The sequence below is a fragment of the Bos grunniens genome, chromosome 11, assembly GCF_055505025.1.
Source record: "Bos grunniens cultivar Pamir isolate PY7600 chromosome 11, Bosgru_T2T1.0, whole genome shotgun sequence".
Lineage (NCBI taxonomy): Eukaryota > Metazoa > Chordata > Mammalia > Artiodactyla > Bovidae > Bos > Bos grunniens.
The window spans coordinates 82,765,057-82,787,237 of record NC_141175.1 but is presented as its reverse complement, the minus strand read 5'-3'; the positions used below and the strand labels follow the sequence as shown (position 1 = coordinate 82,787,237).

Genomic DNA, 22,181 nt, shown 5'->3' with positions numbered 1-22,181 from the left:
CCTTTGTATTATGTAAGCTTAATGCTTAACATCTCAAGTTTTCCATTATAAGTTTAAACAGTTGCAAAGAATACAGTTTCTGGTGCATTTAAATAACAGCTTAAACTATTAAGTCACTCTTATAAATGTAGCCAGTGGACTGTAAATACCATCGCAACTAGACACCTACCTTCATCCAGTTAAAAATACAAATGTTGGGCTTCTCTGGTGGTCCAGTGGTTAAGAATCTGCCTTGCAATGCAAGGGACACCGGTTTGATCCCTGGTCCAGGAAGCACCCCATGCCACAGGGCAACTGAGCCCCTGTGCCGCCACAACTACTGAAGCGCTCGATCCCTGGAGGCCGTGCTCTGCAACAAGAGAAGCCATGGCGACGAGAAGCCCGCTCACGGCAACTGGAGAAAGCCCACACACAGCAATGAAGACCAAGCACAGCCAAAAATAATAAATAAATAATGTTTAAAAATACAAAATCCCTATTTAAGTCAGAAATTTCTCGAATTTGTAGCTCCATCACTCTACTCCATCTAGAATTCTACCCCCAAATTTTAGCCTTTGCTATGCTAAGTTGCTTTGGTCGTGTCCAACTCTTCACAACCCCATGGTCTAAAGCCTTCCAGGATCCTCTGTCCGTGGAATTCTGCAGGCAAGAATTCCAGGCATGGAATTCTGCCACGCCCTCCTCCAGGGGATTTTCCCAAGCTAGGGATTGAACCCCCTTCTGTCTCCTGCACTGGCAGACGGGTTCTTTACCACCAGGTGCCACCTGGGAAGACTAATGTAACGTATTTTCAGGCTTGAAAGTCTCTTATTGACTATACTTACAATTCCCTATAAAATACTAAATTTCCTGTTTTTCATTTTTACATATATTAAGCCCTGAGAAACCTTGTTCTCACAAGTAGATGGTGATGGAAGTTTGGTAATAGCAACATCTCTGAATTCCGTGAACTCCTGAGTGATACACCAAAATCATGCAGTCATCTATTATCAAAATTATTTTTAATGACCAACCAACAACTCAATTGGTTCTTCCTTCAATTTTATTAAAAACAGACTCAGAAAACTTGTAACCTGTAAAAGGATTTGCTCTTTTACAAAGGACTCATATTCTCAACATTAGACTCATAGTCTCAGTCATTAGACTCATATTCTCAACATTTATATTTAGAAGTATCTCCACGGCACCCTGGGGCTTCCCTGATAGCTCAGTTGGTAAAGAATCTACCTGCAATGCAGGAAACCCCAGTTCAATTCCTGAGTCGGGAAGGTTACCCTCTCCAGTATTCTTGGGCTTCCCTTATGGCTCAGCTGGTAAAGAATCCACCTGCATTGCAGGAGACCTGGCCTGGGTTCGATGCCTGGGTTGGGAAGGTAGGAAAGGCTACCCACTCCAGTATTCTGGCCTAGAGAATTCCATGGACTGTATAATCCATGGGGTCACAAAGAGTCAGACACGACTGAGTGACTCACTCACTCCACGGCACCCCAGAGAGCAGGGCAATACACCATTGTCCTGTCCAGAATGGGTAATAGTTTGCTGCCCTTTTGCAGAATGGAAATGATTATAAGGGACCTCTTATGCTAGGCATGCAACTTTAAAAGTATATGGAAGTTGACCTAAAACACTGATTCCCTTAGAACTATCCTTTCCTGGGTACCCCATGGCATCTTCCTACCCCCAGGGCTATGTGAGTTCAGACCCCTGTTGCGAACACTAACCACATAGCCTGGAAGAAGTCAGGAGTGACTGTCCCTCTGCCAAAAGCATCTCATCCAGACAACAAGGACAAGGAGGATGGTCCCCCTCTGAGTAAAGAGTCCAACCTAACCAAGGTTCAAAGCACTGGGCTCAGAAGGAATAATCCTGAGAATACAGTGAAAGGCTCAGGGCCTTCAGTTAAGACCCACGAACAGGCCACCCTGAGCTCCTTCACTGCATCTCCCCCAGTGGACTGGTACCAAACAGTGGACTGCTCGAGTGGGGGACATCTGAATTTGGGGCTAGACAACCATTTCCTACCACGTGCAACAAGAAACAGAGATAAAGCTGATCCACAGAAACAAGTTAAACAGCTGCACAGCCAAGAGAATAACAGAAAAGATAACGACCATGGTCCCAAAGATAGGTCTTGTGGTCCAGATCCACTCTAGTTCTGGAAAATCCCCTTCTGCCCTGGCTGATTTTAATGAAGCTCAGGTTCTTGCAATTAGAAGTGTGGCTCAGACAAAAGTCAGCAGAGTCTGTTTCTGAGGAATTCAGTCTGATGGACCAATAATATTTACAGCATTATCACAAAGCACCTGGATATAAGCAGGCCAATGATTAGATAGTTCACACAAAAAAAGGAAATATAACTTACCTTTGTAAATGAAAAAATCTTAAATGTTTTAAATATAAGTTTTAAATTAAAGAAAGATATTCAGTATCACTAATTACAATGGAAAAACAATTTAAACCAAAGAAATTGTATCACTTACCAGATTGGTAAATATGAGAAAGTCTGATAATGACTAACATCAGGGAGGAGGAACAGGCACCCCTGGCTGAATAGGACTGGATGTCAGCACTACCTCTTGTTGTGACAAATAGCTATCAAAGTCAGAGATGCACATTCTCTTTGCCTGAAACGTCTCACTTATAGAAACTATACTACAAATACATTCAGCAATATGTAAAATGACATGAAAAGATTGTATATTTAAGGCAACGTTTGTAAAACCAAAACATTTAAGACTAAATAGCCACCAAAAGGAAACTAGTTAAAAGTATGACATACGCATAAAATGGAATACAATGCACATGAGATAGAGAACAATTTCCAAACTATGAGTAATAAATAGGAATGTATAGTACCTACCACTATAGGTTAGGCAAAAATAAAACCGGCAGAAAAGGAAAAGGCACCAACATACATGAATAGAACATACCTGAAAGTACACAGAAGAAACTGGGGTAGAAAAAAATACCAACACAAGATAAACAGACAGTACCCTGCGTGTCAGAAAGAAGCTGCTCAAAGACTGATGGGGGCACGTCAGGGGACAGAAAAGCCAAATGTGGGCCAACGCTGAGCATCGGCATAAATAATGGCAGACTTGGTTATTACACTGAATGAGAACATTACACTAAAACCTCTTGAAAGAGGAGCACTCCTCATCACTGAAATACATCAACAATGACACTTAGAAAATCACAACCACCTCAGTAACACATGACTCAGTCAAGAAATCATCATGGAACACCAACCCTGGGTGTAAAACCATTGACCTTGATATTCCTGGCCTCAAATATCACCCCACAGATTACTTATCAATTAAAAAGGAGAAAGGGTATCTGTAACATCTTAATTAAGACTTTTTGCATCCCCATGGACAGAGGAGCCTGGCAGGCTACAGTCCATGGGGACTCTCTAGGCAAGAATACTGGTGTGGGTTGCCATGCCCTAGTCTAGGGGATCTTCCCAACCCGGGGATGGAAACCAGTTCTCCCACATTGCAGGCAGATTCCTTACCATCTGAGCCACCAGGGAAGCCCTGATTAAGTTAACCAACTTCAAATCTCCAATAATGGGACAAACTGGTATCAAGTACCACTTGATACAATGACATCACACCATATATGAAAAATTCCTGACAAAACTGCTCAGCCTGAATCCAATCCTGAGGAGACAGTAAGACAAATCCAAATTGAAGGATGCTATACAAAATACTGCCCTGAACTCTTCAAAGTGGTCAAGATCATGAAGGACAGTGGACTGTTCTACATAAAAGGAGACTAAAGGGACATGATAATGAAATGTCCTCATTCGTAGGAGATCCTGCCTCAAGTATGTATGGCTGAATTACAATTCCATAGCTTTATCTTAAATGATTCAGCAAAAACCAAATATGTGTGTGCCTGTGTTTGAGAGAGTAAGAAAAAGCAAAGGGGACAATATATTGATAACTGTTCATCTAAGTGAAGATGTGCACGGACAGGTGTATACTATACCATTCTTACAGTCTTTCTGTAGTCTGAAATATTTCAAAATAGAAACTTCGAGGAAATACCAGGGAAGTTTAGACTTGTATAGACAAATAAGAGGTTCCTAGCCTGTGAGAATATTGAGTGTTTTCATAAGCTGCATTTTATCTTCAGTAAGAGGTCACTGTTCTTTGCTATGGCAAAAGACAGACCATGACTTTATAATAATAAAATTCCACCTTTTCCAGCATTAATAGAGAGCATGTGAAGTCTACCAGTTATGACAGCACAGGAAATTACTGTCTAAATGAACTGTGTGTTACACGCACATTTCAGAAGAGTCAGGCAGCTTCTTATAAGGAACCATATGGTAATCATCAACGTGCCATTTGCCTCCTGTTACTTGACTTTGAGGAACCATTTTGCAAAGATTATCTGGTGTCTAATTAAAAAGAAAGAAATTAGACTCGGGTATAAGATGCCTCTGATGTTTTTCTGAAAGTACTTTGAAAATTTATTTAGAAGGACTTCAAAGTTGAGATTTTTTCATTCATGTATTTATTCCACAATTAAAATAAATCACAATTCAAAGGCATAACATTTTTAAAAGGTAAAGGAGAATCTGTGTCACAGCTGTATTAATAAAACAGACATTGGTCTAAAGTGCAACACTAAACAGGTGTTCTCTGTTCCCATGGTGGAATAAATACATAACAATTACACATAAAATTTCACTGAAGATCTGAGATGACGCAAATAACCCTTTGAAACAAACTGCCCAACAAACGGAGGCAGGCTGCAAATAATTTCTATTAACATTGAACTGCAAGACAGAAAAATTCCCAAGGTGGCTAACATTTTCATGTGCCTGGCCTGAGCTTCTGTCTTCCTTCCTCAGTCACATCCTAATCCAGAAAGGCTGCCCCTCCCCTGTTCAATAGCCACCAGAAGTCCCCAAGGACCTCAGCACAGATGGCCGCTAATGAGCCTGTGTGTGACCTCCATTCAGAAGCTCCAGGGAAATTAGGAGCCCAAGTGCAGAGAGCAACATCATTTCTTTAAACAATAGTTTTAACTGCTGAATGAGCTCTGGCAGGCCATGTGCATTTTCATAACAAACCAAAATATTGTCTTAATATCTTTCTGCTTTCCTTTAAGAATGTTAAGTGGGATATTCAAGTAAAAAACAAAAAAAATTACAGAAATAATGAAAAATGAAAATTCAAAGGATTTATGCCGACAAGCAAACCAGTCCTCTGCAGCCTAACTCATTTGTTTCTGGGCTGTGATGCCATGTAGAGGGCGATCAGGCAGTAGATGGTCCCTCCCACTGTCAGCGCCATGGTGGTCCGGTATAGCATTTGGTCAGGCAGGCCTCGTTTCAGGTGGATGGGCACACCGTCAGATTTCTAGAAAGAGAATTATCAAGGACATAGCTGATAAGAAAAAGATTTTCACGATTTAGGCTAGTATAGAACAAAGGCCTCTACCTTATAATTAACCCACCAACCTGCTGCAGCGGAAAAAGCCCAAATCTACTAGAATGTGAACTAAAACGCTTGGTATATTTTCTTACAAATGCAGCTGAAGTCTGTAAGACAAAAATCATTCTCCAAAATGCAGTCTCTGAAATATGCATGCAACAAATTCCAAATTTCTAAGGAATATTGCTAAATTACAAAAGGAGCACTGGTGACTTTTTTTTTTAAGGCAAAGGTAATCAGCAGCTAATTAAAGGCTTGTAAGCATAAGAAATGCTTTCATTTAATCTGACTTCTGATCATTCGTGGATGCAGTCTGAGCACACCAGGTCAATTAATCGGTTCAAGGCCATTTTGTATTCAACTGCCTTCCTTCTGTAAAACTGCTAAACCCCTATTTAATAACAAAACTCCATAAAATATTTAACCCATTGTTTTGCACAGTCTCAAAAATCCCTCCCCACCCCAACTCAAGACCCCAAATGCCCAAGTCTTACTTCTCAGATAAAAAAAGAGTAAACTGATCAAAAGTTCTCATCTGGACATATTTTTGAGGAAGAGGAAGCTCCCTTCCAGCGACAGCAACAGCTACTGCCACTGCCACAATGCCTGAAATACAGTCGAGTCACTGACCTCTCAACTATCTGTATGTAGAGTAACATTAATAATATTTTAAAATCCAATCTGAGCTTCTCTCTGCTAATCAGCAAACCCAAGAGAGACTTCTCCACTTCTACCAACAGCCTGGTGAATTTTAGTATCAAGCACGCAAAAAACAATTAAAAGAAAACATTGCCTAAAGTCACTGCATGTGTCACAAAGCCAAAGACATCTTGGATAAATCACAATGCTATTATACATTATATATGCTATTGCTTCCTCCACCCAGTGATGATCAACAGCTACATATGCAATTTAAAAATCTGTACACCCTTAAATACTGAGGAGGAAATGACTCATCCTCCCTTCTTTTATCAGTTTCTTTCTACACGAAGTTCTACCAGTTAATGGCTCAAACTAAAATACAGAGGATTTTATTCAAGGAAAAACAGGCGAGTGAGTAGCAAATTAGACTAAGACTCAATTTCAAAGGGTGTTTTAAGCCTATTCATTTCACAGCCGTCACTGTTCTTAAGAGCGTCTTCTCTGACCTGGAACAACTTCTGCAGCTCTGGAACTGTGTTTTTCCCAGCATAGTCATATGCAGTGGGACCGGAGCTCAGTTTAGTTGGTGTGGCAAATATGATAGGCGGTGCTTCTGTGGAAACAACAGGTCTTAATCCCTGTAGGAAACAAGGAAATTGGTCAAGTTTAAAGTGTATCTGGGCCTGTGAACAAACCTTTCCAGGAACAGGCTGTCTGGAACAGGGCAGGCAGTGATTCCACCACACAGAGAGAAGGAAAGTATCTCCATCTCCACATTATATAGCATTTGAAGTTCTTAAACTTTGAACACAACACCCTGACCCGCTTTCCCAGAGCAAATACAGTCAAGAACTCTCTTGTCTGTGAAGGTGGAGGAGGGGGATGGTAAGGAAGCAAACCACAGCAAAGACCCAATCTGGGGAATCCAGATACACCCATCGTGTCCGTCTTCTCATCCAACCAGTAAAACAGTTACAATCTGTAGGAACTTTGAGTTAAATTTCAAAGGAAACCTCACTGTTCGTTTTCTCCTCTGAGTGTGCAGGTGTACCAATATCTTGATCCCTGAAGTGGACTTCAGAAACTTTGCAGACACACGGTAAAGAAATACTCAGTTTGGAAGAGCTTGTAATGGGAAGACAGCCATCTTTCAGGACCAGGAAACAAAACAATTAGAGTAACTGAACTTTCTGGCATTAATAAATCCATAAGTTATAAAACATATCTCAGGGCTTCCCTATGATCCCGTGGTTAAGAAACTGCCTTTCAATGCAAGGGACACGGGTTCGATCCCTGGCCTGGGAAGATTCCACACACCATGGAGCAACTAAGCCAGCGCACCACAACCGCCAAGCCTGCCCTCTAGAGCCCCAGAGCCACAACTAGTGAAGCCCGTGTGCCTAGAGCCTGTGCTCCACGAGGGAAGCCATCGCAGTAAGCCCACACACTGCAACGAAGAGTAGCCCCACTTGCCACACCAGAGAAAGCCCATGCAGCAAGGAAGACCCAGAGTAGCCAAAGTAAATAAATAAATCTTTAAATACACACACACACACACATATAGACAGAGAGAGAAATAAAAAAGAAAACCTCAGTGTCCTCATGTGTGACATGTTGATGACAAATGCAGAGTGGACTGCGTGAAGTAGTATGCGCCTGAGGCGGTGTTTGGTACACAGCAGCAGTCAATAAACGTAAGCTGAATGAGACGTGAGGAGACAACCGCTCCCCCGGCCACATGAATGGATAAAGGGAGAACACAGTCTTACTGATAAAAAGAACCTGGGAGGGGGAGACAAATGAAGCACTGGTGCATGCTGCAGTACGGATAAACCTCAAAAACATACACTGAGGAGAAGCAACCAGTCACAAAAGATCACAAAGCTTATGACCCCATTCATATCAAAGTCCTGAACAGGGATATTTACAGAAAGTAAGTTAGTGGTTACTGAGGGAGGGGAGGGAGGGTGCTAAGGAAGGCGGGTGATGGCTGATAACAGCTTTCTTTCTGGGATGATAAAAGTGCTCTGAAATTAACATGGTAATGATTGCATGTTCTCTGTGAATACACTAAAACCATTCAATTGTACACTTTAAAATGAATGAATGTATGATATGCGGATTATATCTCAAGAAAACTGTTTTTGTAAAAAGGAACCTAAGGGTAACTCTGGGTTTCTACCTGATGGAATAAACCTACAGTGGCAGATAAACGATTCTCCAAAATAACCTGCAGATGATATTAAGGAACTTAAGGGTCACATTAAGGAACTCCTTTTTCTAACCCTTTCATATTAAATTCTAACTCAGAAAAATAAAATCTTAAAGTTAGAAAGCAAAGTTCAAGTTCAGCCCTTCCATTTTACAGATGAAAAAGGAAACCTTTTGCTCAAATTAACAGAGTTGTCAGACTTTTCTTAACCTCTTCAAAAAACAAAAAATTCTAACTTTATCTGTAATTAACAAGAGACTTAAAGATCACAGTGTTACTTTCACCAGGCAAGCACTGGGATCAACAGAGCAACAGAAAGGTATTAAAGTAAACTTGGCTTCTATTTCTTCTGACAGGATCCCATAAATGGGAATGAATCATGGCCTTTTTTCTGTCCTGTTTTCACTCATTTAACTTATTTTACTGAGGACTTACTCTATAATGAAAATACATAATGAATAAGACACGATCTCTGTCGTTACGGATATTAATGTTACGGAATAATAACAGCTAATATCTACTAAGCTCCTATTATGTGCCCAGCATCATGTTAAGAATTTCATATGCATAATTCCATTTAATCCCGACAGCAATCTCAGTACGGTGTTACCTTTCCCTTTTTACAGAGGAGAAAACTGGATCAGAAAGGGTAACTTGCCTGAGAACACATAACAAAAACATAGATCTAGGGCTTCCCTGGTGACTCAGTGGAAAGAATCTGCCTGCCAGTGCAGGAGACATGGGTTTGATCCCTGATCTGGGAAGATCCCTCCTGCCTCGGAGCAACTAGCCCGCGCCACAGCTACTGAAGCCTGTGCTCCAGACCCAGGAGCCACGGCCACTGAAGCCCACACACCCTAGGGCCTGTGCTCCGCAACAGGAGAAGCCACCGTGATGAGAAGCCGGCACAGCGCAACTAGAGAGCAGCCCACTCACCGCAACTAGAGAAGAGCCCGAGCAACAGTGAAGAGCCAGCCCAGCCAAAATAGATAAATTAAAAAAAAAAAAAGACCCAAATGTGGCCCTGGCATTTACGTACTACCTGCCCGTGCTACCTCCCGTCAACCACTGCTCAAAAACAACGCTTAAAGAGAAAGTCTGCTTGCTGTGAGTCTACATCTGGACTATAACACACTCAGAGACTCAGGAGCCACAGATAGGAACAGGGGTTCCAACTACTGAGATAACAAGGCTATATAAGAGATCTCTCTTTAAGCTAGAGATTAGACATTCCCTTACCATTCTGTGAACTCTTTGTATTTTCTCCTAATGATCACTTCCCCTCGAATTGCAAAAATTTAAAAACACTTCATACCAAGCAACTGCCAAAATGGCTTGAAATTAAATTCACGTTTTAAAAAAATAAATAAATAAATAAATTCACGTTTTGACAGGACTAATGTGAGAGCACTTTGAGATAGGATTGCACCTAATTTCTTGGTGTCTGCTCAACAGTAAAGTGATTCAAAACTACAGCAAAGTGTTTGAACAAGATCATCTGAAAACAGGAATATTAACCACCTAAACAGTTTTAAATAATTCTGTATTTCCATTTATAACATTGTAAAAGTTTAGAATATCAAATATTTAAATCACCTATAATCCCATTATCTTATCCGATCAGTGACTGTGAACTGTATATTCTCCTCCAATCTGTTTTTCATAAGCATATTTTAATCTTTGTAGTCACAGTGCAAAACCCCACATTCTGCTTTTCTCACTTTTAATAAGCATCTTTTCAGGTTCTTATACAATCTTTACAACTAAATTTACTCTTCACATCAACCCCATAAATTAAGTATTATCAGCCCAAATAACAGATGATTAAAACAAAGCTCAGAAATGCTGTAGTTAGATGAGGTTCAAATCCACATGTTTATTAAATCATACTATCAATAATAAGCTGTCTTGGCCCCAAAGGTAAAAAGAATGGATAAGGTGTTAAGTACTTCACCCTGCTGCTAAGTTGCTTCAGTCGTGTCCAACTCTGTGCGACCCCATAGATGGCAGCCCACCAGGCTCCCCCGTCCCTGGGATTCTCCAGGCAAGAACACTGGAGTGGGTTACCATTTCCTTCTCCAATGCATGAAAGTGAAAAAATAAAGTGAAGTCCCCCCTCCGCCCCCATCATTAAACCTCCCAACAATTGAAGAGCAGTCATGTTTCCAGTGTTTCAAGGCAGCTAGGTAAGACTAGCACTAGGGTTCTCAAGAGCAGACCAGGAAGCTGTATTTACAGGAAGGGATCTAGAGCAAATCCCTTCACCTATGCAAGGAGATCCAACCAGTCCTTTCTAAAGGAGATCAGCCCTGGGTGTTCTTTGGAAGGACTGATGCTAAAGCTGAAACTCCAGTACTTTGGCCACCTCAGGCGAAGAGTTGACTCATTGGAAAAGACTCTGATGCTGGGAGGGATTGGGGGCAGGAGGAGAAGGGGACGACAGAGGATGAGATGGCTGGATGGCATCACCAACTGGATGGATGTGAGTTTGAGTGAACTCCGGGAGCTGGTTATGGACAGGGAGGCCTGGCGTGCTGCGATTCATGGGGTCGCAAAGAGTCGGACACGACTGAGCAACTGAACTGAACTGAACTGAATGTCTCTTCCAGACCTATGGCTGCCCCAGCCTATAATTATGAGCCTCAAATATGTCCCTCCTCATCTCAATAAATGACAATGCCATCCTTCCAGGTACTTGGGCCAAAAACCTTGCAATTGTTCTTCATACCATTCACTCACGCGTTTGAAAATATTTTTGGTTCTGCACTCAAATTATATTTAGAATGTGACCACTTCTCATCTATCTTCACCAATCCACATCCTGTTCCAAACTCCTAGATTTTTATAACAGCCTCCTAAGTGCTCACCCTGCCTCCATTCCATCTTTCCTGCCTTGCAGTCTACTCTTAACGCAGCAACCAGTAATTGTGTTAAAACAGAGGTTGTCACTACTTAACTCAAACCCTCCCAAAGGCCTCCAATCCCCCTGAGCAAAGCTCAAGGTACTTGAAAGGACATTCAGAACCCCACGAGATGCACTCCTCACCAGCCCCCACTTTACACCATCCTCGTTCTCTTCCCCAGAATTCTAGAAAAGCCCTTTACGCCTCCCAAGCCCGGCATGTTCCCTCTGCCTAGAATGCTCTCTCCAGGTGTTTACATGGCATGCACCCTCACCTCATGTCACCTCAGTGAGACCTCCCCTTACCACCACCACCGTTTTTAAACAATGCGTGTCCCGCTCCATACACTGCTAACCATCTCTCCCCTTCCCTGCCGTATTTTTCTCCATGGCACCATGACCATCTAACACACTCTCTCCCTCCCTACCGCAATGGAAGCCCCACGAGGGCAGAATTTAGGCATATTCTGTTCACTTTTCTTACTTCCCAAGACTTAGAAAAGCAACTGGCACAGAGAACATTTAGTAAATATTTGCTGAATGTACTAATAAACTAAGGAAGCCTACAGTTTCAATGCTGTGTAGACTTGCAGGTTTCAGAACCAAAGTCATGAAAATTAGCACTTGATGGTAGAGCCTCCCACACATCCCAGAGCAACAAGCAAACAACTGAAAGCTGTTCTTAAAATAAGCGGACTGGAGACCAAGTAGAAATCACAGGTTTTGCTCAGTATAGAATCTCTTAGCTATTTACACAATCACTACCTCTAAAACTGATGAAGAGCCATTCACCTGTTACCACGTTTCGTAGCTGAGTTCTTCCTAGTCTCTTTTAGCTGCTCCAAATTTTTACTTTTAAAAACTCAAAACTGACTCAAAACTGACTGGCCCAAAGTTTTCCCTTTCATCTTTTAGGTTTGAGGAGGAGGAAGAGGGTGGAGAAATAAGAGAAGTATTCCAAAAATGTTTTAATTTTTAAATGATAGAAACTTAGGAGTGCTTTCATTCTGATTTAGGACCACAAACAAGTTTCAATCAGCAATGACTGAGTCCTTCATTTCTAATTGCCAGCTAGGTATCACCACCAATGTTTCCTGGATACTTCACACTCAGAGTGTTCAAAATTCACCCAGCTGTTTCTCACAGAAACATCCCTGTTTCTATGTAAAGCACCACCATTCTTCCATTACCCAGTCATCCTGAAGTCCTCCTTCCTCATTTCCAAAATCTCCTTCAGCAGGTGCTCAGTACGCACCCTCCAGACCTCTGATTCTCCCTCTACTCTTACTGAGAAGACCCCGAACTCTTCTGTGAGTACAAGACATCCCTGGCACTGGTCTCTCCCAGTCAGAGTATCTTTTCAAACACAGTTTTGATCATGATACACACTCCGTCATCACCAACCTGTCATGAAAGTAAAGGGAAGACGCATGCCTTGTTTCAAGCTCTGGTCAAGACTCACCCACAACTTTCCGCATCCAGTTGCTTTGGAAATTCCTATTCATGTCTCACAAAAGTCCTTCCATCATGTTCCACCTCCATCCAGCACAGCCAAAGTGACCTACCCAATGATTCCCTTGCAGCCCCACTCTTCCCCTTCATTCTCGCAATTCCCTTAACCCAGAATATCCTACCATCTTAACGAGAAGAACTGCTGGATCATATGGTAAGACTATGCTTCACTGCTTTAGAAAATGCCGAACTGTATTCCAAAGAGGCTGTCCGATTGCACATTCCCACCACAATGCAGCAGGGTCCAGTTTCTCCACATTCACATTCTGCTGTCTTTTTTTTCCTTTTAAAGCAGGTATGAAGAGGTATCTCCTTGCGATTTTGATTTTTATTTCCCTAATGACTTATGATGTTGAAAGCATATCTTTCCAAATGCTTATTGGCCTCTATTTTTGACACAGGACACGACTGAGCGACTTCACTTTCACTTTTGACACAGGACACAGAGAAGTAGGGAAAATGCTTTTCACTCAACCACTGGAAAATACCCTCCCAATCACTTGCCATCAGGCTGACTTATAAATCTACCTGTACTTTTGTTACAGAACTAGCTTTTCCATTAATAGGTTACTCAATGCATACTGGAGTATTCACTTTACATAATACTGACAATTACAAACATCAACATTTTACATTTACAAAATTTTACACCTTAAGTGTTTCCAAGAAAGGAAAAATTGAAGTACTCCTAATAACCAAAGTCAGAATACTTGGTTTGGGGATATCAGTAACAATCACGCTGAAGTCTACAATTCATATAAAGCCTAGACAATATTGTTTCTTTCAACATAACTTAAATCCTGAACTAAGAAGTTCAAATTCTCAAGAGAAACACCAATTCAAGTAATCCTAGAACTCTGAAGTCCTTATCTGTACCAAATGCATCTTGTGGTAATATCTGCTCAAAGTGTTAATTTAATTTCAGGATTGTCAGTTTTAGTTTAAAATTTCACTTTTTCTTACTAGGTAAGAGAGTTCGTGGACAGCAAGGAAATCAAACCTGTCAATCCTAAAGGAAACCAACCCTGAATAGTCATTGGAAGAACTGGTGGTGAAGCTGAAGCTCCAATACTCTGGCCACCTGATGCAAAGAACCGACTCATTGGAAAAGACCCTGGTGCTAGGAAACACTGAGGGCAGGAGAAGAGGGCGAGAGGATGAGATGGTTGGATGGCATCACTCAATGGACATGAGTTTAAGCAAACTCTGAGAGACAGTAAAGGACAGAGAAGTCTGGTGTGCTGCAGTTTACGAGGTCGCAGAGAGTCAGACACGACTTAGCGACTAAAAAACAACAAAAAAATCTAAATTATGCTAGAACTCTATTAAAAGAAATTCTACAACCAATGGAAAAGATCGACTGTGATATATTCATACAATGAAATTCTGTACTGCAATAAAAGGAATACATATAACATGAATGAACCTCAAAAATACTGATAAATTAGAGGTTTATACAAAACAGCACTGTGTGGTTCCATTTATATGAAATTCAAAAACAGGCAAAACTATCTCTATCTAGTGATATAAAAAAGAACAGGAAGATAGACAGGGACTGACAGGGCAAGAATAAAAAGGAACTTCCTAGGGGTGAGGTAATGTTATATATGTTTGTAAGTGTGGGTTACACGGTGTGTTTGTCAAAACTCAAATTGCAACATTTTAAGATCCATGTGCTGAAAAATACATCTCTATAGAAGAGTATTTGCTTTACAGCAGAAGCCAATATGAATAGAAATGGTTATTTCTTATAATCTGCAAAGCCAGTCACTGTTGTCAATTCCTTCTAATCCTCAAATTTTTTTTGATAAATTTTCCTCCTTCACTCTCCTTTCTCTTGAGAGTCCCTTGGACTGCAAGGAGATCCAACCAGTCCATTCTAAAGGAGATAAGCCCTGGGTGTTCTTTGGAAGGACTGATGCTAAAGCTGAAACTCCAATACTTTGGCCTCCTCATGCAAAGAGTTGACTCATTGGAAAAGACTCTGATGCTGGGAGGGATTGGGGGCAGGAGAAGGGGACGACAGAGGATGAGATGGCTGGATGGCATCACTCACTCGATGGATGTGTTGGAGTGAACTCCGGTAGTTGGTGATGGACAGGGAGGCCTGGCATGCTGCAATTCATGGGGTCGCAAAGAGTCGGACACGACTGAGCGACTGAACTGAACTGAACTCTCCTTTCATGTTTCTGCAATCTGATCAAAACTCCATCATTCTTTCCTAATGTGGTCCCTGGATGATCTTCTCCCACCACAGCTTCTACTACCACCTATGGGCTGAAGACACCTAGATCTATTAAACTTCATATTCATAAACCCAGCTGCAACCAGACAAGACATATTACCATGAGCTCAATCCGGACCCTTACTCCCCAACCCCACACCCCCAAAAAACTTGCACTTTTTCTTGCCCTCTTTATCCTGTGGTGGTTTAGTCGCTAATTGGTGTCGGACTCTTGCACTGCAAGGACTGCAGGCCACCTGGCTCCTCTGTCTGTGGAATTTCCCAGGCAAGAATACTGGACTGGGTTGCCATTTCGTTCTCCAGGGGATCTTCCTGACCCAGGGATCCAACCAGGGCCTCCTATATTGCAGACAGATTCTTTAGGTCTGAGCCACCAGGGAAGCCCCATTAACAGCATATCTATTCTTAGACTGAAATCATTCTTAAACATCTCCCCCTTGAGCATGCTGCAGTGTTTCACAGAATGAGGAGGAGGTAACAATGGAGCATTCTTTACATCCCACCTGGGGCCCTTACTATTCTATCCAGTTCTCCAACTGCATTATCTCATCACCCCTTTCCTACCTACTCTGAGGATGAGGAATGAAAATGATGGTATCTCAGACCTAGTTTCTAGAGAACAGCTTATCCAGTAACAGCCACCTGCCAACGATTGCTGGTCACCTGACACACACCTCATTTAATCTGTATTACAGCTGCTCTAGAGAAAACTGAGCTCACAATGAATTAACTTGGTCAAGGTCATAAAATGAAAGCAGCTAAACCAAGATCTGAGCCTAAATTAAGAATCTGGGACTCTAAAAGCCCTTCACCTCTACACTCTCAGCTGGAGACTGATCCTTCAATTCGCTCAGGCAAAATCTGAACGAACTCGAAATACTTTTCAAACCATTCAAAAGCAACCGTCAACCACTTTACAGCTGGGAAAATGTCAGCTCTTTGCACGTTAACTACGAAGACTCACCCAAACATTTGAATTAACTCATTGCTGCTGCTGCTGCTGCTGCTGCTGCTGCTAAGTAGCTTCAGTCGTGTCCGACTCTGTGCGACCCCAGAGACGGCAGCCCACCAGGCTCCCCGGTCCCTGGGATTCTCCAGGCAAGAACACTGGAGTGGGTTGCCATTTCCTTCTCCAATGCGTGAAAGTGAAAAGTGAAAGTGAAGTCGCTCAGTCGTGTCCGACCCTCAGCGACCCCATGGAATGCAGCCTTCCAGGCTCCTCCGTCCATGGGATTTTCCAGGCAAGAGTACTGGAGTGGGGTGCCATTGCCTTCTCCGGAATTAACTCATTAAGTCTCCTAATTCTGATCACACAGCCCCTCCTGTCCTATGGCTTCCGATGTTGCCGTCACCCCAGCTCCCAAATCTGGTGAATGGATGAAACTGTGTTTTAGGCTGCAGCAGTAGAGTGACAAGGGAGCATGAGGCGCCTGAAAAGCTGGTTCTCCTCTAAAAGGGCAGGGCCAAACTTCGGACTCTGTCGGGTCCCATTCTGGCGCCACAAGCCACCCCCACGACCTATAAGCAACGACCTCGGGAGTCACCTTGACTCCTAGAGTGCCAGGCACAACGTCCACGCCAGACACCAGCTAGCCAGGGGAGCAGCTACAGAATTAGGAGCTCCATGGCTGCAGCAAGTGGGTGAGAAGACATGAGGGGCCAAGAAAACCGAAGCGCGGGCAGAAGCCTCGCCTGGCTCGGGTGCCGAGACTGCCAGGCGCACCGTGAGACCCGGGCCGCTACTTCCCCTGTCCGAACCCGCGCCGCACGACCCTTACCTGAGGGCTATAGGCGTCGGAAGCCCATGCTCCGGCCAACTTCTGCGTGAAGCCACTGAACTTATAATACATGACGCCCCGTGTGGACTTCCCGCAGCCACTGCCCGCGCGACTGCCCCAGAGAAGGACCCCGCCTTCCCGGGTGTGGGCCGAAGTCTCAGCCTAAGGACCCTGCGTCAAAAGGCGGGCTGCCCGGGAACCGCCTAACTTAAAACATGCCCTCTTAAGCCACGTAAGGGAACAAAAAGCCGGGTTCTCAGGGCCAAAAAGGCAAAACCCAGCTCTACGGCAGAAAGCCGCTGTTGCACGGTGTGCAGAAAATATGAGCATCCTTCTTTCCCTCATGTTTAAACAGAGTCTGGCAGTGCCAGGACGCCCTAAGAATTGCGCAAGCGCCCAGCAGATCTAGCCGGAGGCTGAGGGACTTGTCAGGGTTGAGAGGACGGGCTCGGGGCGGGGAGTGGGGCGGGGCCTAGGGCGGCAGGGGCGGGGCGGGAAGAGTACCCTCCTTCCCTCCCCGAGAGCCCGTGCTTCCGGGCAGCCTCCTGGTAGTTTTTTGAAAGCTCCACCTTTACCAATCTTAACTCCTCCCCTACTTAAGGTCACCTCGTGAAGCGTCCAGCTCTCACTCGGTTGGCCCAGGAGTATGCACCCGTAGCTAGGCTTCTCTGGCAATCTAGGAGCAGTGTGGAACAAATAAGAAAAGTTGGAAACACCTCCTGCAAGCTGTTGGGGTTTCACCCCAATAATATCAATGTATAAAGATAGTCTCCTGAGCTTTATGTAGAGGAAATACATCTACATTTCCTACGAACTTAAGGCACAGGGACATAAATTTTGCACAGTTCTCAGAACTGATTTTTACTCTTGCCTAAGCTTTATGGGAACTGATTATTCATCCTTTTAGTGGGCTCTGAGCTTGGAGATAAATGAGGTGGGGAGTGTAGGGGAGGTGGCCCAAATATCTGAAAAATCTGGAGCTTGAGCCTGAAAGAACAGGACTACCCCTTTCAGTTCTGGTAGTATCCTTCAGTTCAGTTTTAAAATGTCTTTAGAATCTCCACTACATACAATGTACTGTATAAAAGAAGTATACAATTCATAGTTTCCTGCCTCCTGGAATAAAACAAAGCCTGTCTTTGCTTTATCATCTAACCAGAGGTTTTCACAAGTGTGTTATAAGTGCATTTATAATGCATTCATGAAAGCATGTGGCAAACTGATGGGTGATACTAACCTGTATATAGCATTTTCCATAAATAAACTCATTTAATCTTTACAATAATCCAATGTTATATAGGTGCTATTATTGTTAGGGGAAGCACACTGACTGAAGCCACCCACCCTGGCCAGGCACCATAGTAACAATTTGCATGAGTTGTTTTAGGACAGGAAGTCCTGGTAGGGAATAAGCCACCACCAACTGGAAGAGTTCAGGAAAGGTCAAAAGGAGACACCGCATGTCCGACCACCTCCCAGAATCCTTCTCTCTGGCATCCATCTTGGCTGAATAAGGCGTGCACCACCAGGAAGGACTCTGAGTCAGAATGATTGGCTAAAGACAGCCCGGAAACTAATCCCATCACCATAAAACCTGAGACTGCAAGCCATGTGGCAGAGCTGTTCTCCTGGGTTCCCTTTCCCTACTGCTCTCTACCCGTGTGCCCTTTCACAATAAAATCTCTTGCTTTCTCAGCATGTGTCTCCTCGGACAATTCATTTCCGAGTGTTAGACAAGAATCCAATTTCGGGCCCTGGAAGGGGTCCCCCTTCCTGCAACATTATCATCTCCATCTTACTAGACAGGAAAATGAGGCCCAGAAAAGCAACTTGCCCAGGTCAGCTATTAGTGAGTGGCAGAGTCAGTCATCTGGATCAAGAATCTGTACTCTTAAGCACTGTGTGTGCTCAGTTGCTCAGTCATGTCCAACTCTTTGCGACATCATGGACTGTAGCCCACCAGGCCCCTCTGTCCACGGGATTTCCTAGGCAAGAATACCGGAGCAGGTTGTCATTTCCCTCTCCAGGGGATGTTCCCAATCCAGGTATTGAACCTGCATCTTCTGCATTGGCAGGCAGATTCTTTACCACTGAGATACCTGGGCAGCCACTCTTAAACACTACATAATAGATAAAGTAGGGGGCATTCCCGGTGGCTCAGTAGTAAAGAACCTGCCTGCAATGCAGGAGGTACAGGAGACTCAGGTTTGATCCATGGATTAGGAAGATTCCGTGGACAATGGCATGGCAACCCACTACAGTATTCTTGCCTTTTGAAGAATCCCATGGACAAAGGGGCCTCACAGGCTTACAGTCCATGGGGTCACAAAGAGTTAGATGCAACTGGACATGCACACACAGTAGATAAGTAGATATAACTGCACTCTGAGAAGAGGTAGATGCAGGGTGAATACTCCAGAGCTAGGATACGCGAGCATCCCTGCTTTGGCAGGTGTAAGCCCAAGAGCCCCAAGTGTTCAGCATTGCTGAGACTCTAAAGAGCAAAGGTTTTAGAATACTGTGATCAACCAGTCCAAAGTCAACTACTTTGATGAAGCAGCATTGTGATATAACAGAAAGACACGTGATTTGGTTTTGAGTCACAGTTTATTTAAGGCTGAGTGGTTGCAACTAGTTATTTACATTTTCTGAGACTCGCTTTCTCTTCTATAGAGTAGGAATCATCATCATTAGAATATCTTCCCTCATTAGTGTTCTGAGAATCAAGTTACACACGTTACGTTGCTGATCTTACCTCTGAGTTACTTTTCCACGGTTCTTGGCTACATATAAGAATTCTGCACCACCAGGCAAGCCCAGCAGCATCTCCCTATCAAAATTTCCCCAAAATATAAGGATTGTACAGAATAGACTAAGTCAGACAGCTTCAGATATACTGGACTACACCTAATGGGAGTTCTTGGCTTAATTCTTATGATTTTACTAATACTGCTAGCTAGGTTACTTGTATTTCACCTGTTTTACAAAACTGATGTTTCTTACATTATCAGATGTATGACTGAGCCTCTGATAAAGTGATAGTATATAAAAAATTAAAATTAAAAAAAGAATCTCAGTTAATTTTTCTTATTTAAGTTAATTTATTAAATGCTGGAGTCACTCATACCACAAAAGGAGAATGAGCTTGTTAGCTAATACTGGGTGGAAAGAAAGGTCTTTCATAGAGTTTAGACTGAGAAGAGAAATGTAATGATTTGGGACAGCTCCCTAGCTCTAACCTAACTGTCTTCTAGACATATTTTGGAAGAAAAAGGTAGAGAACATCCCCCAGCTTTTAGCAGCACTAAGGTGTACCAGCTTCTTGAAGTATAAAGGTGCCTGTCAACACTGATTATTTTCTTAAAGTTCCTGCCATCTGATTTTAGATTCTGCAAGACATAAATTAAGACTCCTGAAAATGTTACAACAGCCGGGCTGTTCAGTGGGAGATAAAATGTCAGTAGCAGAGTGTGGGTTGGGATGTCACATGGAGTGGCTGATCATAGGAAGATTTTGTCTCATTTCCCAAATAAAACGCAGCACACTCTGACAGCACTAAGGCACCTATTCTCATTCTTATTTGCATAATCCCACCCAACATCAAAGCATCATCTTTCTTTAGACCGTGATCCCTTCAGGTTGTTTCCTAGATCCTATTCTGAAGGGAAGTGACCACAATTCCTAGTGCAGAGAAGCCTGTTAATTGTCAAATGATCTGAGTGAGTGCAAATGCCAGTCTGGCTCCCAGTGAGTCAGAATGCTGCTGCCTCTCCATTTGTGAAGGCTGTGTGCTAATGGCCTCTGGCTGGTCGCTCTGTCAAAGCCCTCAGGAATGCATGGAAGACCAATATAAATTTTAAATTGGTTGTACTGAATGTTAGATAGAAATGCATCCTTGTGAAATAGTTCTTAATTTTTTCAATTTTCTCAGAATTGTTTTCTTTCTTTCTGTTGTGTTTTTCCCCCCCCCTTCAGTTTTTGGCTGCATTCCAAGACATGTGGAATCTTAGTTCCCTGACCAGGGATCAAACCCATGCCCCCTGCATTGGGAAGCAGAGTCTTCAACCACTGGACTGCCAGGGAAGTCCCCAATTTTTTCAGAACTGACTTGTAAAAATTTGACACTGAGTGGGTCTGCCAGAGTTAAAGCATGTAAGCCCTGTAGTTGTTGAGGTCACTGTGGCCTCCACTTGCTGATTCTTTCATTCCTTCCTTGTCTTTAGAAGGGTTCATATATCACCTGGCTCTGGTGTCACCACTTGGGAGCAGAAATATGACTGGTGAGCATCTGTTCCAGGATGATTTATCATGGAGAGGGTCTCTCTCAAATAAGGACCTGCAGAAGGCCCTGCTTTCCCCCACTTCACTGTTTCTTTGCTGCCAAACCTGCAAACTGTAGAACCTCTCTAACCTGGGGAAGCACGTTTGTGGACGCAGATTTCGCCCATTCTAAGGAGGTTTCCCTGGTGGAAAACAGACTATAATAGTCCACCCTCTCTTTGGCAAAAAAGAAGGTAGAGGGAAAACATTTTCCTAGCATTTAAAACCACTAGTGATATCCCCAAGGAAAACATCCCCAGTAAAATACTGGAAAACATCCCCGGTAAAATACTGGAAAACAAAATGGAAAGCTACATGTACTTTATGATTTTCAAAACGATAACACCATTGGTGCAATTATTCAGTACTTTTCATGTGGCAAAATTAGAAATCTCAGCTGTCATCTCTTAGTCTTTTTGTCAAGTAAAGCCCTATCTGGTATGGCAATTTTATGTTTGTCTTTGAAACGTGAAATCTAGATTATATCAGTATGGTTGAGAAACAATTAAACCTTTGTTAAATCATGGTATTTTCATAGCAAAGGAGCTGAAGGTCTGAATGGTGCATTTCTTACCCAAAAGCAGGGAGCAGCAGCTGGGATTACAGTTGCTGAGACAGCTTTATTGCAGTTTGGGATGAACATACTAACATCAACTCCTGCTCTGACCTTCTCCTTGTTGAATGTCAATATGGTGTGTGAAGCTGCCTCACTTTTGCCTGCATGATTTTCCTTATGTGCAAGTCAAAAGCACATCCACAGAGATTATGGATTTAACTCAATTTTGACACATCACATTTCATTTCGCTGGTGAAGAAAGGCTGAGGTATGACTCATAATTTATTTTAAATCATCTTAAATACACTTAATTATGCATAGAAAAAAGTTGAGATCCAGAACAAGATTCATGCAAATTTACATGAACATCATCTATAAAAATATAGAATATGTAATGTTGTCTTATACATAGGATGAAAAGGTTAGCAGTGGTCTTCTCCAGGTTGAGGTCAGAGGGTGGTCCCTAATGACTGGAGATTCTCACTGTCTACCTGAAATGTGTCTACAGTATTGGAATATTTTACAGTGGGCATGTGTGATTCTTTTAAGTCCATACATACACTG

At 42.8% G+C, this 22,181-nt stretch overlaps 1 protein-coding gene across 1 annotated transcript; it reads right to left on the bottom strand.

Moving 5' to 3' along the window:
• Positions 1 to 4,501: 4,501 nt before the first annotated feature.
• On the bottom strand, positions 4,502 to 16,881 carry COX7A2L (cytochrome c oxidase subunit 7A2 like). Its single transcript, XM_086327289.1, has 3 exons — positions 16,742 to 16,881; positions 6,599 to 6,730; positions 4,502 to 5,375 (listed from the first exon to the last, which is right to left on the bottom strand). The coding sequence occupies exons 1-3, from the start codon at positions 16,811 to 16,813 to the stop codon at positions 5,235 to 5,237; spliced, it is 345 nt and encodes a 114-aa protein (XP_086183415.1). The 5' UTR covers positions 16,814 to 16,881; the 3' UTR covers positions 4,502 to 5,234.
• Between the last annotated feature and the right edge of the window lie 5,300 nt (positions 16,882 to 22,181).

What these genes read in the sequence shown, in the direction of transcription:
- COX7A2L (XM_086327289.1), bottom strand. Translation starts at nt 16,813, where the DNA reads ATGTATTATAAGTTCAGTGGCTTCACGCAGAAGTTGGCCGGAGCATGG. An exon ending in CCGACGCCTATAGCCCTCAG is followed by an intron (nt 6,731 to 16,741) that starts GTAAGGGTCGTG and finishes TGTTTCCTACAG; the next exon opens with GGATTAAGACCTGTTGTTTC. An exon ending in AGCTGCAGAAGTTGTTCCAG is followed by an intron (nt 5,376 to 6,598) that starts GTCAGAGAAGAC and finishes TTCTCTTTCTAG; the next exon opens with AAATCTGACGGTGTGCCCAT.